The sequence below is a fragment of the Cyanistes caeruleus genome, chromosome 13 (assembly GCF_971803275.1).
Source record: "Cyanistes caeruleus chromosome 13, bCyaCae1.hap1.1, whole genome shotgun sequence".
NCBI classification, from domain to species: domain Eukaryota; kingdom Metazoa; phylum Chordata; class Aves; order Passeriformes; family Paridae; genus Cyanistes; species Cyanistes caeruleus.
In genome coordinates, this window is record NC_141713.1 from 640,732 (window position 1) to 657,202 (window position 16,471).

The window sequence follows — 16,471 nt, forward strand, 5'->3', positions numbered from 1 at the left end:
AAACCATATATTTATTTTCTCACATCTCCACGTTCCCGTCGTTCTATTGGGGTTTGAAACAAAACTCCACTGTCTTTCCAGGAAAATGCTTGATGCATCCAGCAACGACAAATCATTAATTATTTCGAGCCTTTTATGCCACCACTGACACCGCAGTGAAGAATTTAAACCATTTCCTCAGACAGGGAACTGGCTCACAGCAAACCACAGCACTGCTGGTGTTTGGGAGCTCTCAGCACCGCCAGGAGCCTGCGCCGGTCCCTCCTGGAGACACGGGGGTGACGCTCAAATTAAACACACGTCAAACGAAATTTAACACATTTAACACACTTCAAACATTAAAATGAAACAGCTGGAGCAGCCCCTCAGCACGGAGTTGAGCAAACGCCTTCAGGAACAGCTGCCCCTCTCTGGGAGCCCCCGATCCCTGGGGACATGCTGGGGACAGTGCCAACCCTGAGCAGTGTCCCCCGGCCGCAGGTGACAGCCAGCACGGGGGGCAGGGATGTCACTGCTCACACCTGAGGGACCCCACACACAAACATTTACTGCCTTAAGAGCTGCCTCCGTGGCCTGGGGGACCCTTAAACATCAGCTTTTCCCAGGAAAAACCCAACATCTTCCTGTTCACACAGGGCTGAGAGCCCCGGGTCCTGGCAGGGCTGAGGGCTCTGGGTCCTGGCAGGGCTGAGAGCCCCGGGTCCTGGCAGGGCTGAGAGCCCCGGGTCCTGGCAGGGCTGAGGGCTCTGGGTCCTGGCAGGGCTGAGAGCCCCGGGTCCTGGCAGGGCTGAGAGCCCCGGGTCCTGGCAGGGCTGAGAGCCCCGGGTCCTGGCAGGGCTGAGAGCCCCGGGTCCTGGCAGGGCTGAGAGCCCCGGGTCCTGGCAGGGCTGAGGGCCCAGCCCTGCTCCCTGGCACACACAGACTGACCCAGGCAGGTGCTGGGACAGGATCTCCCCAAAGCAGCAAGCACTGGAAGTCACAGAAACACCTCACAATGGAAGGTTCACAGAGGGGCCAACCCCTGCCCCGACCCCCTGCACCCCACTCCCTGATCCGGGGGAAAAGGAGGAAGGATGGATCCCAGCTCAGACAATGAACTGCTCGTTCATAGGGGAATATGAACAAAGCAAACCTTGGAAAATCAAATAAAAAAGGCTTTATTTAGAAGCAGAATGCTCAGGTATGATTTGGCAGCACCAAACCCCTACTCACACACCTTCATCGAGCGCAGGCAGAGGTGAATTTTCTGACAGATTTAACCGATGCCATCATCTGAAATGTAAATAAACCTTCTTAAAAACCAGCTCTGCCTCCAGTGCTGCTTCCTCCTCGCCGGCGGTGAAGGCAGCTGAGCCGGCAGACAGGCCGGGCTCCAGGGAGGGCAGCGAGCCCATCCTCAGCCCTGCTGCCAGGGAGGACACACGGCCACAGCAGCAGAACCTGGGGCACAAAGTTGCAGGCGCGGCTCCGCATCCCCGGCACGGCGAGCTCCGGCCGGCTCCTCTGGGTTCCAGCAAAAATAGAAAGGCATAAATCACATCCAACAGGCGCAGAACCAGCCTGGCTGAGGAGACACCGTGGATCTCGGCAAGATGTGAAATCTCTGCGCTCGTGAGGGAATGACCTTCAAAACTCATTCAGCGCTCGCAGCCTGCGCGGTGACGGCTTCCTCACTTGCGAGACATTACACATTCCTGCTATGTTCTCCCTAATTTCGCATGGACTATAAATACTTGGCTTATAAGGCAGCACGAAAGCGAGCGAGAGCAAACATTTAAGTGGGGTAACCTTCCTTGTCAGGGTAGCAGGAGCAAATTCTTCATCCCTCAGGTCGTGCATGCTAAATACCAGGAATCCCTGTTTACTATGCTACACATAAAATACCAACCGGAATATGGGACCAAGTAGTATTTCCTCTTTAAAAAAACTGACATGCAAAATGACGACACCTTGTCAAATTGTCTTAAGGGCAGAAAATCCAGATTTTTCTGAACCGCTCTGCCCACACTTTCTCTCCCAAACTACAGTTTCCCATTTAATTAGTATTAAAAACAACCTCTGAGAGACGAATTAGTTTGGCTTATGCAAAATAAACCGGGCTGCTGTTGGAGCTGTTTACTGGGTCACACTTTACAACCCCGGCGGGGGAGGTGAGCGGGGAGCGGCGGCGTTACCACCATTCTTCGGCGGTATTTGCACAAATCACCCCATTTATCAATTTTACACTGTTTAAGCCAAAATGACGGTGCCTCCCATAGCCCGCAGCACCCTTGGTAACCGTCCTTGGCACTGTCGGCAGGAGCAGCTTTGTGCCTGTGAATGAAGGGATGTGCACCCCTCCTCGGCATGGCAGGGCACGGGGAGCTGCGGGCCCCGCGCCGGGAGATGTTGCTATTGACGTGTTGAGTCACCTTTACTCAAAACTCTGCCCCGAATTTTCCATCGCCCACGGGCTGGGCTGGGGCCAGCCGCCTCCAGCAGCAATCCCCGCGCGTGCGGCTCTCGGTGAGCTCCCTCGCCAGGAGGATGCCGATGGCAGGGATGAAGCGCAGGAGCAGCCGGAGCCGGGGATGCTTCTCTCGGCCCGCGGTCACACGGTCCCGGTACCGGACTCGCTCCAGCGGAGCCCGGGAGTGCGTTTCCCTAGTTTTCGGCAATACGACGCATCCCACGACATCTGCGCGCTGAGCGATGCCCCGGGCAGCCCTGGCGGCGCGGGGACACCGGCCGAGGGGCGACGGCCCCGGCACGGCTCCGGCTCCCGGTCCCGGTCCCTCCCGGCACGGCTCCGGCTCCCGGTCCCGGTCCCTCCCGGCACGGGGGCGGCGGATGCGCGCCCGGCCCCGCCGCTCCGGACGATTACAAAACCCGAGCGCTCATCACGGGAGCCGGGCGCTAACGGGGGAGGCAGAGCGGGCACGGGGCTGCGGCGGGGCCGGGAGGGTCGGTCCCTGCCAGCAGCACCCCCGCGCATCCCTGCCCCGCAGCATCCCTGCCCCGCAGCATCCCTGCCCCGCGCATCCCTGCCCCGCGCATCCCTGCCCCGCAGCATCCCTGCCCCGCAGCATCCCTGCCCCGCAGCATCCCTGCCCCGCAGCATCCCTGCCCCGCGGCTCCCCGCGCATCCCCGCCCGCCGCATCCCCCGTACTCCACTTGGCACCCACGTCCTCCCCGCGCCGCTCGCGGCCCCCGCGCACCGAGCGGCTCCGCGGGGCACGGCCGCGGCTCCCCCGGCCCCGAGGCGGCCGTGCCGGGCAGCCCGTGCCCCGCTCCGGCTCCGGCGGCGCTCCGGGTGCTGCGGGCATCGCGGAGCCGGGGGCAGGCGGGCGGCTCTCGGCGCCATCCCCGCACCCCTCCGCGCCTGCGGGGCTCAGCCCCGGGGCTCTCCAGCCGCCGGCAGCCGCGGCTCCGGTCCCCGCCCGAGCGCCGTGGGGAGGCGGGCGGCGGGAGGGGGGGGCCGCCTTTGTTGGCGGCGCGGGGCAGCAGCGGGGCCGCCCCCGCCGCTCCGTCCTTTTGTCTGCCGGGGCCGGGCGGCTGCGGGGGCAGCGCGGCCGCGGTGCCGGTGCCGCGGGGGCTGACCTGGATGGTGCAGGTGTACTCGCTGTCGTCCAGCAGCCGCACGGTGCAGTTGTACTCGCGGTCCAGGTTCCTGCTGCTGCCACTCATCCACCTGCTCAGCATCTTCCCGGGGCGCGGGGCGGCGGGCGCTGCCGGCGGAGCCGTGCCTCACATCCCGCTGCGGGGCGGTGCGGGGCGGTGCGGGGCGGTGCGGGGCGGTGCGGGGAGGGGCTCTGGGCGCGCCCCCCGCCCGGCTCGGCCCGGTGCTGCCCCCGCTGCGGCCGGCTCGGAGCGGAGCGGAGCGGAGCGGAGCGCGGTGCCCGTGCCCGTGCCCTGGCCGGGCCGCGGCGCTCGGCGGGCGGGGAGGAGGCCGGGCCCGGGGGTCGCTGCGGGGGCCAATCTCGGCGCGGCGGCGGTGACGGGCTCCGCCGCAAACCAATGCGGCACGGGCGGCACGGCCCCGCCGCCTCCGCCGGGAGCCCCGCGCGGGAGGGGAGCGGGGGGAGGCTCCGCGGACACCGGGTCCGATCCTCCGGCCGCTCCCCGAGCCCGGCCGGGGCTCCCCCGCAGCGGGGGCAGCGGCTCGGGGCACAGGGGCCGCCCCGCTTTGGGCACCGCGGGGCTCCGGGCACCGCCGCCGATGCCGAGCAGGGTCGGACCCGAGGCAGGGGGGGCCCGCAAGCCAGACCCCCCGATCAGAGGGGCGGGGGCTGCCCCGGGGACTCCGTGTCCCCAAGGTCGGCAGGTGACTGGGCGTGACCCAGCCGGCCCACGGTCCCTGCCAAAGCACCGGCCCGTGGCAGCTCCCTTGTCAGAGCCCAATTCCCTGACCAGGCTGGGATGCTCATGGAGGGCTGGCAGCCGCCGCGGCCCTTCCAGCAGAGCCAGCCAAAGTGCCAGCGTGGCCCCCAGGATGTGAGCTTGTCCCTTAGTGCTCATTTGTCATGGAGGGGAACCTTTAAATCTCCGGCTTTTGGAGCAAATGGACTCTAAGAGCCATCAGTGCTGCTGGGATGCGGCTGGTGCTGCTCTGGGGCACTGAAATACCTGGTGGCAGCATCAGCAGTGCCCAGAGAGGATGGGAATCCAGCCAGCACCCTGCAGGCTTCTGTCTCCAGCCCCAGCCCTTCCCCTGCCCGGGTGTCCCACTCCCCACAGCCATCCCCCACCGAAGGCCCCACCGAGAGGTTCAGCAGTGCTCCCCACGCTCCCCTGGCTCCACACACACCGACAAATCCCCAAACCACACTGAGGACCTGTGTTAAGCTGTCCCCAGTCTGTCTCACAGCACCACAGGCCCTGTTCCCACTGCACCTTCCTGCCTCTGCTCCTCTTCTCCTGGAGCCTCACCTCTGTCCCCTCGGCTGCATTGCCAGGCTGCAGTGCGGCTCCATCCTCCCCCCAGGAGCACCAGCCTCTCCCCAAAGTCTCTGCTCTGAATTTCCCAACCAGAAAGGTGATTTACAGAGCCACGTTCCTCACCTTCCCCAGCTGTTCCCACCAGCCCCTCCAGATCACTCCTGGCTGCAGGGCAGGGGCTCTCCCTGGCCCCCACGGGAAGGACAGCTGCTCTCAGGCCAGGGGCTCTCCTGGTGGGTGGGGTTGGGATCCATCAGGATCCATCAGGATCCATCAGGATCCTCCGCTTCGAGGTTATCTCATGGTGGGTGATGAGAGATGGGTCTCTCCCAGGCTGTCACCCCATCCCCAGCCAGGCTGGCTGAGGGCAGCCTGTGGGGCTGGACACCCCTGGGTGCCCCTGGTGCCTGAGGACAAGGCTTGGCTCTCTGAGTGTCCAGCGGGCCAAGGCGCTGCAGAGCACAGAGCGGGAACACGGCGCTGCACGGTGGGGCTGCAGCAGTGGGAATGCCCTGGGAAGGACATCATCCTGCAGAAAAAGTGCCAGCAGAGCCGGGGCCGTGTCCTGTGTGGGATCCTGCAGCTCCCAGACCACGGCACGTTGTCAGGGGCGTGCTGCCGAGCCCGCAACAACAAGGGCGCTTTTCACAGCCACGGCCCCGCTCCTCAACCATCTGGGCACTTGTACAAAGATGCTTGTATTCACCAAAGTAGCTGCTACTTTGTCATGGATCCCACTCTGCATAAATTGTTCATCTGCCTCCGAGCTCCCCTTCTGAACCAGCTGAGCTGCTGCTGGAGAATGGGATCCTGGGCGCTGGCAGGTGCTGCTTTCAGCAGCCGAGCACTTTAATGAGCAGCACATTCACGGCAGCCCGGCTGTGCCGAGCCTCTGCCTGGGCCACGGCGCCGCTGCCACTTTGTTCCTCCACCCAGGGAACGGTTTTGTTCAGGTTCCAGCTTTCTGCATGTTTTTTTTCCTAGAGCCGCTGGCTGAGGCAGCACAGGAGCCCCTGGGCTGAGCTCACCCCCCTGTGCTGCCTCTGCCTTGTCCTCGAGACAGGGAACAGCACTGGAGCCCGACAGCTCCACGTTCCACTCTCAAAATACCTGACAAGGTTTCCACAGAGCGTATCAAAGGCTGGCAGATGCCTTTATGAAAGTACTCTCTGTTTGCAGCTTTGATCGACAAGAATGCACTTTTCATGAGTAACGTCTTTTTCTTTCCCTTTTAATAATTTATACTGTAAATCCTACAAATTCTCCCGATTTGGATTCTCTGTCGCTTGCAGTTTTGAGCTAAAAAAATTCAAAATGCAGCTTTCCAAATGTAAAGTGAATTCCTAGCTGTGTTTGTTTTCCAGCAGGTTGAATTTCACTCAGAGAGTTGCAGGGGCTGCCCACAGAAGTTGTGGCTGCCGGATCCCTTCAAATGTTCCCCGTCCTGGCCAGGGCTGGGAGCAGCCTGGGATCATGGAAGGTGTCCCTGCCCATGGCAGGGGGTGGCACAAGATGAGATTTAAGGTCCCCACCGACCCAAACCCTTCCATGATTCCGTGGTTCTGTGCTTTCAGTAGAAAATACTATTGATTATCTATTCTGTACATAATCCATGTGTTTGCCATCCCTTACAACACGTCACCCACGGGCAGCTGGAGCGTTCAGAGCCAAGCAGGTGCAGGTGCAGGTGAGGGGAACAACACGAGGGTTTTGTCCAGGACAGGCTGGAGCAGGGCCCAGGCTCGGGGGCCTGGCTGGAGACCCCGGGCAGCAGCCACAGGGGTAAAGGAGGGCTCTTCATCTCTCAATTTTGCAAATGTTTTAATTAGTAACTACTTCTTGTGCTGAAATGACCAAAGCACAGCCCTCTGCTCTCGGGGGCACTCCCTGTCTGAGTGCAGCCTGCTGTGTTTGGACACATTTGGCATTTCCCAGAGCCGGGAGTGGGGCTGTCAGCTCTGCTTTGCCTTTCAGCAGGTATCTGCATCTGAAATTATATAAACCCACTGTTCTCAGCTCTGAGCTCTGACACCAGCCAGCGCTGGCCGGCAGAGATGTCAGAGTGGGGCGCAGCTCCCAGGGCTTGCCCGTAATTCGAGTGGTCAATGGTGTGTCAGCATTGCCATCAGCCTTGCAGGGCAGCTGGAACCGTCCCTGGCAGCTCTCCTGAGCCATCATTCACCACCTCACGTTTGCTCCCGCTTCCCGTGCACGGAGCATCGGCAGGAACAAAGCCCAGATTCTCTCTTATTCCTTAATTACCGTGTTTTGATGAAAAGGTTTGGGAAAGAAGCCTGAACCTCTTCTCGAGAGAGGCTCACCTGGCGATGGCAGCCAGCCACCGGGCTGCTCCCCATCAGCCTGCCCTGGATCTGGAATAAATGTCTGCCACCTCTTTGTGCAATATTTTCCTACAAGAATGAATAGTCCTAACACTATGGCAACGGTCGAGGGACTCAGCACTGGCCCCAGGCCAGTTCCAGCACTGCAGCCTGCTTCCAGGCAGGAGGTTTTGCAGCGGGTGCAGCAGCAGGAGCGTTCTGCCATCAGCTCGTGTTTGGGGAGCCCTTCAGAGAGAGTTTGTGCATCCTTCACCCTCAGCTGGGCACTGATGGCCACGGGGAACCTCGGGAGCAGCAGCTGAGCTGTCTCCTCCAGCCAAATGAGGTCAAAGAGTTGCAGTTATTTAGGCTCAGATGCTGCCCCTCAGACACAGAAAAGGAGGCAAAGAAAGGTGAGGAAAGGAGGAGACAAAGTGAGAAAGAGAAGGGGACAAGGGAGGAGAAGAGGGTGATGAGGGTGGAAGTCAAATGTAAGAGGGCCAGGAGTGAAAGGAGGGGCTGGAACCATCTCAGCAACATCCCCACGTGTACCCACAGGGGAATAAGCTGGAGCATCCAGCTTCCCCACTCCCAGGCATGTAAAATTTTAACCATAATTTGCAATTATAACCAGAGGATAGAATTTCAGCCTATTAAGAGGAGGTGGGAACCTGCAGGGTGATGCACATTAATTACTGCTGACATCCAGGGACAGGCTCATTAGACAGAGCCTCCTTCAGTTCCAGCACACAACTTCTGGCTTGAGGCAGATATTCCAGGGAGTAATTATAGAGCCTGTGCTGCTGGGCAGGTCAGAGGAGCTGACCACAGCCACCTCTGCACTCCCCCTGGAGCTGCAGGGGTCAGAGAGGCTCTGGAGATGGGGAAGGAGCAGGGGCAAAGCTCAGGGTCTGGAGGGACAGGACACAGGGAATGGCTCCCGGTGCCAGAGGGCAGGGATAGGAGAATGTTGGGCAGGAATTCCTCCCTGGCAGGGTGGGCAGCCCTGGCACAGTGCCCAGAGCAGCTGGGGCTGCCCCTGGATCCCTGGCAGTGCCCAAGGCCAGGCTGGACACTGGGGCTGGGACACCCTGGGACAGGGAAAGGTGTCCCTGCCATGGCTGGGGTGACTCTGGATGAGCCTTAAGGTCCTTCCAACCCAAACCATTCCAGGATTCTGTGATTCCATTATTGCACCACACAGCTCCAGACCAAGACTCACAATTGTCTGTTTTCACTCTGCAGTACAGCAGAGACACTTGGGCCTGGCTGTGTGACTGTGCAGGTCAGGAATTGCCAGCAAACCCTCGCCCCAGCCCCGTTCCTGCTGCCAGAGCTGAGCAGGTGTGCAGGACAAGCCTCGCTCCGTGTGCTCCCAGCAGTGTCCCCTCTGCAGCTCCTGCATGGGGCACAGCCTCTCCTGGCTCCCCCCCTGGGCTGCAGCTGGACCTCAGCAGTCCCTAAAAAGCGCAAATCCCGCCTGCAGCCTCCTGGGCTGCTCGCAGAGGTAAGGCTGAAAGACGCTCCTGGCAGTTTTGTGCCAGCAAGATAAGCTCTGGTTTATATTTAGGGAATGCAACGAGGGAATAGCTCTGAATCCAGCTCAGAAATCCATTTAAAACACTCCCATAATTCTATTTACAGACTGTTTCTGTAAATGTTGTAACAGGCAGAGAGGAGGGTATCTGTGTGTATCTCTGCCCCTGGGGACTCTGCTGTGAGCGGGGGGTCACAAAAGCACATTACTGGGGCCGTGTGTCCCCCAGCACGGCCAGGGAAGCTCTGCCACCACCCACAGCTGGCCACCGCCGCCAGCACTCGTTGCCTTCGTGATTCTCATGGTATTTAGTGGTATTTTCCTCAAAGTCCCACTTCCTGCTCTTCATGAAAAGTAATAGCAGACTCTGTAAAAAAAAAAAAAAATCAAAAAAAGAAAAATCTTTCCGCTGATTGTCAAAGAGGGCTGGAAAATGTGAGGCAGATGGCCCAGAGGGTGCTCAGCAGGGGTCACAGATAACACAGCAGGAGAAGCAGCCCTGGGCTTTTCACTCTCCATCCCAGGCTTTGCATCCCTGGCTCCTGATTTTCAAGCGTGAGGGCTTGGATTTGCTAATGCTGTCCCTGATGTGTGTGCAAGAGTCTAGCTGTAAGTAAAGGCGAGATGTACATTGATGCTTGAAGGATGCTTCAAGGGCTTGGGCACATCATCCTACAAGATCTGGGCCCCCAGGTCCTTTCAGCTCTGCTGAAGCTCCGTCCTTTAAATGCCCCTGGGACCCCTCGTGCGTGCGGGGCTCCCGTCCTGCCACCCCCAGGCCCGGCTCCCTGGGCCTCAGGGGACACGGAGGGCAGCAGAAAACCTCTGCCAGAGAGGCCACAAGGAGTGGCAGGCAGTGGGAGGCAGGGCAGGAGCCCAGGTTTCACTGCAGGGGAAGGTGGCCACGAGTGGCAGCAGGGTGGGCACACGGCAGGCTTCCCTCGGCTCATCCCCCGGGGATATCTCCAGCAGACAGCGAGGCCTGGGGAGCCCTCCTGGAACAGCTCTGCCCTTGAGGAGGGCAGGCAGGCAGGTCTTGAGGCTCCTGACCCTGGGCACAGCCCAGCGCTGCTCCCCAGAACAGCAGGAGGTTTGGCAGGCCTTGGGTTCCATTTGGGTTTCATTTGGGTTTCACTGGGATTTCATCTGAACTGCTCCTGGCATCTCGCACCTCCCTGGCACACAGAGTGCCCCAGCAGGCAGGGACAGGGACAGGGACAGGGACAGGACAGGGACAGGGACAGGGACAGGGACAGGGACAGGGACAGGAACAGGGACAGGGACAGGGACAGGGACAGGGACAGGGACAGGGACACAGGGGCAGGGACAGGGACAGGGACAGGGACAGGGACAGGGGCAGGGACAGGGACAGGGACAGGGACACAGGGACAGGGACAGGGACAGGAAAGCCTCGCTGTTCAGACCCAAAGGATGACAAAACAGAGTTTGATGGGGGAGTTCCATCACCCCCAGACACCCTAAACCCTGTGCTTGGGCACCACAGAAAATGCATTTGCCTGGGAAGTGTTCCAGGCAATGGGCATTGCTTTCCTTAACTTGCTTTGATTTTTCTCTTAAATATGTTTAAAATTACTTTCTTCGAAGTATTTCTCATAGAACCCTGTTGTCTGAGGCAAGTGGACTCCTGGGATGCTGCTACAGCTACAACTTCCAGTGCCTGGGTTGGATATTTACTGCTCTATTATCTTCATTGTGTACCCAGACTTTTGGGCAATGGTAGCCAGGAGAGAAGAGCAAAGGCAATAATTTGGGCAGACACGTCAGGAGGCTGCCAGCAGGGAGGGGATAATCCCTGGCATTGCAGAGGGACGAGCATTCGCTGCACATTTTGGCTGGAAGGGATGTGTGAGGGACCCCTGGCACAGGGACACTCACCCTGGATGTCACCCAAAGCCCCTCTGCCCTTTGGGGACACAGGGACCGTGGGGCCACCTTCCTCTGAGCCATCCAGACCCCAGCCTGCCCCAGCCACCTCACTGCTTCTGTGCACAACACCCAGCACAGAGGGGATGTCCCCTTGTCACCCAGGAAATGCCAAACAGATGCTTTTTCATCAGAAAAAGAATTATAAAGAAAAAGGTGCACTCCAAAGGGTTCTCCTCGTGGGTGTGGAGGAGGAATGAGAGCTGTGGTGCTGCAGCAGGGCTGACCTCAGGCACGGGGTAACAAATTAAACCTTCCCTTCCTCGTAGGAAGCCTTGGGAATTTGGCTTCTGCTTTGTTTGGATATGGTTTTTTTCCTCTGTGCAACACTACCCTTTATTTAGAGTCAATATGAAATCCTCTCATCCCTGTGGATTCCTGAGAGCTGTCTGGGAGCTGGAGCCTCTGCTGAGCTGCAGACAAGAAATTAAAAAGTAGGGATGAGCATAAGAACTGCGAGAGCTCCTGTAACTAAAACACCCTGGTGGAAGCACATTTAGGAAAGCAATTGGCATCTGTATTAACTGGAAATAAAGCAAGTTCTTTAAATCCACCACCAAACACAGATATTAAATGGGCAGGTTTGTTAACAGAGGTCAGATATTTATACAATTCTTGTTTCTAATCAGGTGAATTAGGAGCAAAGAGATTGGGGAGAAAATAGAGGGAGAAGAAAACTGATGAAAAAAGCCATTGATGTGAAATAGCCACAGTCAGGAACACCAGAATCTAAAAATAAGGAGTTGACCCAGTGCTGTTGGTTTTGAATACACCTTTGAATGCAGGGGGAAATCAGAAAGAAAGTGCTGATGCTGTGGTGAAAATCAAGCAGACCGGCAGATTTCCAGACAGGAAAAGTAATGGAAAAACTGAGACAGAGTTAAGGGACAAAAATACAGTTGTGGCTAATACAGTTTTATAGACAGTACATTCTGTCAAATAAATGTGCTTCCACTCCTTGATAAGATCACAGGTCAGTGGAATTCACAGAATCATGGAAACCCAGAATAGTTTGGACTGGAAGGGACCTTAAAGCCCCCCCAGTGCCACCCCAGCCATGGCAGGGACAGCCCCACTGTCCCAGCCCCAGTGTCCAGCCTGGCCTGGGACATTCCAGGGACCCAGGGACAGCCCCAGCTGCTCTGGGCACTGTGCCAGGAGCTGCCCACCCTGCCAGGGAGGAATCCCATCCCAACATCTGAACCTGCCCTCTGGCAGCTTGTGCTGCAGCTGTGCCCCAGGCTGGGGCTGGCAGGACGAGATCAGCCCCAGGCTGGGGTGGCAGGATGAGATCAGCCCCAGGCTGGGCTGGCAGGACGAGATCAGCCCCAGGCTGGGGCTGGCAGGATGAGATCAGCCCCAGGCTGGGCTGGCAGGACGAGATCAGCCCCAGGCTGGGCTGGCAGGACGAGATCAGCCCCAGGCTGGGCTGGCACTGGCAGCTGGCAGGGCTGTGCTGTGCCATCGCCAGCACTGCACCACCAGCACTGCATCACCAACAGTGCACCATCAGAACTGCACAACCAGCACAACACCACCTACACTGCACCATCAACACAGCATCACCAGCACTGCACCATCAGCACCACCAGCACTGCATCACCAACACTGCACCACCAGCACTGCATCACCAACACTGCACCACCAGCACAACACCATCAGCACAACACCACCAACACTGCACCACCAGCACTGTACCACCAGCACTGCATCACCAACACTGCATCACCAACACTGCACCACCAGCACAACCAGCACTGCACCATCAGCATAACCAGCACTGCATCACCAACACTGCATCACCAACACTGCACCACCAGCACTGCATCACCAGCACTGCATCACCAACACTGCATCACCAACACTGCATCACCAGCACTGCATCACCAACACTGCACCACCAGCACAACACCATCAGCACAACCAGCACAACACCATCAGCACAACACCATCAGCACAACACCATCAGCACAACACCACCAACACAGCACCCGGCCTGTGCAGCGCCTCGCCAGGGACCGGGGATCGTTCCTTTCTAATCTGCAGATTGTTAGCAAATGCAAGATCACTGCTGATAAAACATATGGGTGATTAAGAGCCTGGCAGGAGAGTCACTAACGAGGAAGAGCAGCTGAGGCACACTGTGCCACCAAACACTCCACTCATCCAAACAGAGAGGCTTTAATGAATGTGGGAATAAAACTGGAGATGTGAGTGCGAGACCCTGGCCATGCCCGGGCACTGGGCTGTGATGGGGATGCTGGAGATTGCTCCTAGGAGGCCCTGGGAGAGCAGGGGAGGAGAAACAACGCACCAGGAGCATCCAGGGTGCTCCAGGCAAACAAAGCCACCAGCCAGAAGAGCAGGGCAGTGAATTTGGCCATGGAAAATTCAATTACCCAGTGTTTAGTCTTACCCTGGAGATCTGCATTCAGGTTTGGTGTTTGAGTGCTTAACAGAGATGTGCAGCAAGTGCAGAGAGAATGAGTAAAATCCCTGAGAGGCTGCAAAAACACCCCACGAGCTCCATCTGCTTAACTTCCATGGAATGCTGAGAGCTGCCTTTATTGAAGTGTGTAAATATCTTTATGGTAAGGAAAGCACCTGATGGTTAAAGGTGAACCTTTCTTCCACACAGAAAGGCAGAGATGGTGCCAACACGCTGAGAGAGGAAGCACTCGGGGCTCACAGGGCCAGGCCACCCTTGGGAGCTGGGATTGGTGACTCCTCACACCCCTAAGCCCTGCTCCCACAGAATGTGTCTCTCAGGAGCACAGGATCCTGCCCAGGGACCACCACAGCCTGCAGATGAGCCTCCTCTGCTGATTCTCCCAGGCCCCAAACCTGCAGCTGCTTTGGAGCCTGCAAACTGATCTCTAAAAGTGGTTCTTCAAAAAGCAGAGAGGGAAGATGAAAGGGAGAGGAGTTAAAAACGAGATAAAGGCTTGGAAAGCAAATAGCAATTAACCTTCCTGCTCTGAAATCCTGCCTTCCCAGAGCTTGGAACATTGCACTGGGAGGGGAGCAGCCCCTGCTGCGGCACAGCCCTGCTGGGATGGGGCTGGGGGCACCAGGGGTGGCACCAGGGAAGGCACCAGGGATGGCACAGCCCTGCTGGGATGGGGCTGGGGGCACCAGGGGTGGCACCAGGGATGGCACCAGGGATGGCCCAGCCCTGCTGGGATGGGGCTGGGGGCACCAGGGGTGGCACCAGGGATGGCACCAGGGATGGCCCAGCCCTGCTGGGATGGGGCTGGGGGCACCAGGGATGGCGCCAGGGATGGCACAGCCCTGCTGGGATGGGGCTGAGGGCACCAGGGGTGGCACCAGGGATGGCACAGCCCTGCTGGGATGGGGCTGAGGGCACCAGGGATGGCTCCAGGGATAGCCCAGCCCTGCTGGGATGGGGATGGGGGCACAAGGGGTGGCACCAGGGATGGCACCAGGGATGGCCCAGCCCTGCTGGGATGGGGCTGAGGGCACCAGGGATGGCACCAGGGATGGCACAGCCCTGCTGGGATGGGGCTGGGGGCACCAGGGGTGGCACCAGGGATGGCACAGCCCTGCTGGGATGGGGATGGGGGCACCAGGGGTGGCACCAGGGATGGCACCAGGGATGGCCCAGCCCTGCTGGGATGGGGCTGAGGGCACCAGGGATGGCTCCAGGGATAGCCCAGCCCTGCTGGGATGGGGATGGGGGCACCAGGGATGGCCCAGCCCTGCTGGGATGGGGATGGGGAACAGGGCTTGGGGCTGCCAGGGTGGGAGTGCAGCCTCAGAACGTCCCGGGGGAGGATCCTGATCTCAGGGTCGCTTCCCAGCCCCCAGCAGCCCTGACCCGCCCGCCAGGCACGGACAGAGCCGGACAGAGCCGTGGCCACATTCCCCCTGCCCAGCACAAACAGGGCACAGCCCCCGGCCCGGGACATCAGCAATCCAGGGAAGAGCTGTCAGCATCCTTCAGGAGTGGGAATACTCATAAATATGGAGTGGGAATTAGCTGAGGCGATAGCAGAGCAGCTCCTGGCACAGCATTGCCATGGTACCTGTCAGCAGCTCCGCATTGTTTCACACGTCCCACTGCTCTGAAAGCAGCTTTTTTAAGCAGCAGCGTTTGAAAACTGAGCAATGAAGATGACGGTGGTGGCACCCCTAAACCCAGTGAACTCTGCGTGTTTGGGAACTGCATTAACCCAATAAAGCCCAGAGTGTCCCGCAGGAGTGCTGACAGCTGAACCACACCTGCTGCTGCTGCTGCTTTAGCACATCACAGAGGATTCCAGGAGCAAAGGGGTCCCCTCTAACTTGGGGATTTGTAACAGTGGCAAAATGAGGTTTTTACTCCAAGCCTGTGAGTTTCACCATCACCCCAGTGCTTGTGTCTCTGCCAGGCTCCCTGCACTGGGGACATCCCTACTCTCCCGTGAGGTCACTGGGTGCTTTGTAAAACCGCAGAATCCCAGATTCACTGAGGCTGGAAAAGCCCTCCCAGCCCATGGAGTGCCAGCTGTGCCCGATGCCCACCTTGTCCCCAGCCCAGAGCCCTGAGTGCCACGTCCAGCCCTTCCTTGGGCACCTCCAGGGATCCCAAATCTCCGTGGGCAGCCCCTGCCAATGCCTGACCACCCTTCCTGTGAAGAAATTCCTCCTGATGTCCAGCCTAATCCTCCCCTGGCACAGCCTGAGGCTGTTTCCTCTCGTCCCTCGTTCTCTGGGAGCAGAGCCTGACCCCACACGGCTAGAGAGAATTAGAATAATTACAACAATTGCAATAAAGGATTCCAGTCAGGCCCATGAGAGTTTTCACCACCAGCTGCCGACCCCTCGTTGCAGTGATGCCATGGCTGAGGCTGTCCCTGGAAGCCCAGAGCTGCTGGGTTCAGCCCCGCTCGGGGGTGTGGAGGGGCAGGACCCCCGGGGAAGGGCTGGGGACCACCCCTGAGTGCTGGCCAGGGGCCAGGGATGGCTGGCACACACCTCCAGAGCCAGCACAGCCCCGCCAGCGCCAGCTCCGCGCTGTGCCAAGGGAAAAGACAGGGTTCCCATGGGAACCGAAAGTGCTGACATTTCCAAACTAAAAAAAGAAAGGAGCAGCAAAGTACGTGCTCAGCAGGACGCCGTGGACATGGCTGAGGGGGGATCTGTGTCGCCTTTCCCCTCTCCTGGGCTCCAAGGTAAGGCACTCCTAAAGCAGCTCACGGCACAGCCCTGCCTCGGCTCACAGCCACCAGGCAAAGCTCTGTCACCTGCTCTGGCTGCTTCAGTTCAGGCCAATTGCCTGCAAGATTAATTCTTGTGCAGGGATGTATCGTGCAGCCTTTACCTGAAACCACAGTGAAGGAGACGGAGCGTCCACGTGAAATCCTGCTGAGGCATTCATCTCCCTCATGCAAAATGATTGAGATAAATAAGGCAAATTAAACTGCCATATCGTTGTAGCTAAATTATTTGTAATGGCACCATGAAATGTACTGGCTGCATGGTAATTAAGTGTCCTGGAGACTGGGGTGGGGAGATCTTCAGCTGAGAGAGATGTTTGTGTCTGTGTCAGATGGAAGTGACGTGAGCCGTGGATGGGGACGCTGGCGTTGGGCACCATTCCCCAGCTGTGCCCCGGCTGCACAGCCTGGCAGAGGCGCTGCCATCCCGGCTCCTCGCTGGGACACAGCCTTGCCATTCAAAACCTGCTTTTTGCAGAATGAAGAAGAGCAGCTTGTGGAGATGCTGCTTGTTCTCTCCGCTGCCTCCACT

The 16,471-nt window shown here is 58.8% G+C and overlaps 1 protein-coding gene across 1 annotated transcript in view; it reads right to left on the reverse strand.

Moving 5' to 3' along the window:
• FRMD5 (FERM domain containing 5) overlaps positions 1-3,776 on the reverse strand; it is a 66,062-nt gene extending 62,286 nt beyond the window's left edge. Inside the window, exon 1 of the mRNA XM_086849877.1 lies at positions 3,581-3,776. Coding sequence (XP_086706003.1) covers positions 3,581-3,682 — 102 coding nt within the window. The 5' untranslated portion in view covers positions 3,683-3,776. The remainder of the gene's footprint in view (positions 1-3,580) is intronic.
• Between the last annotated feature and the right edge of the window lie 12,695 nt (positions 3,777-16,471).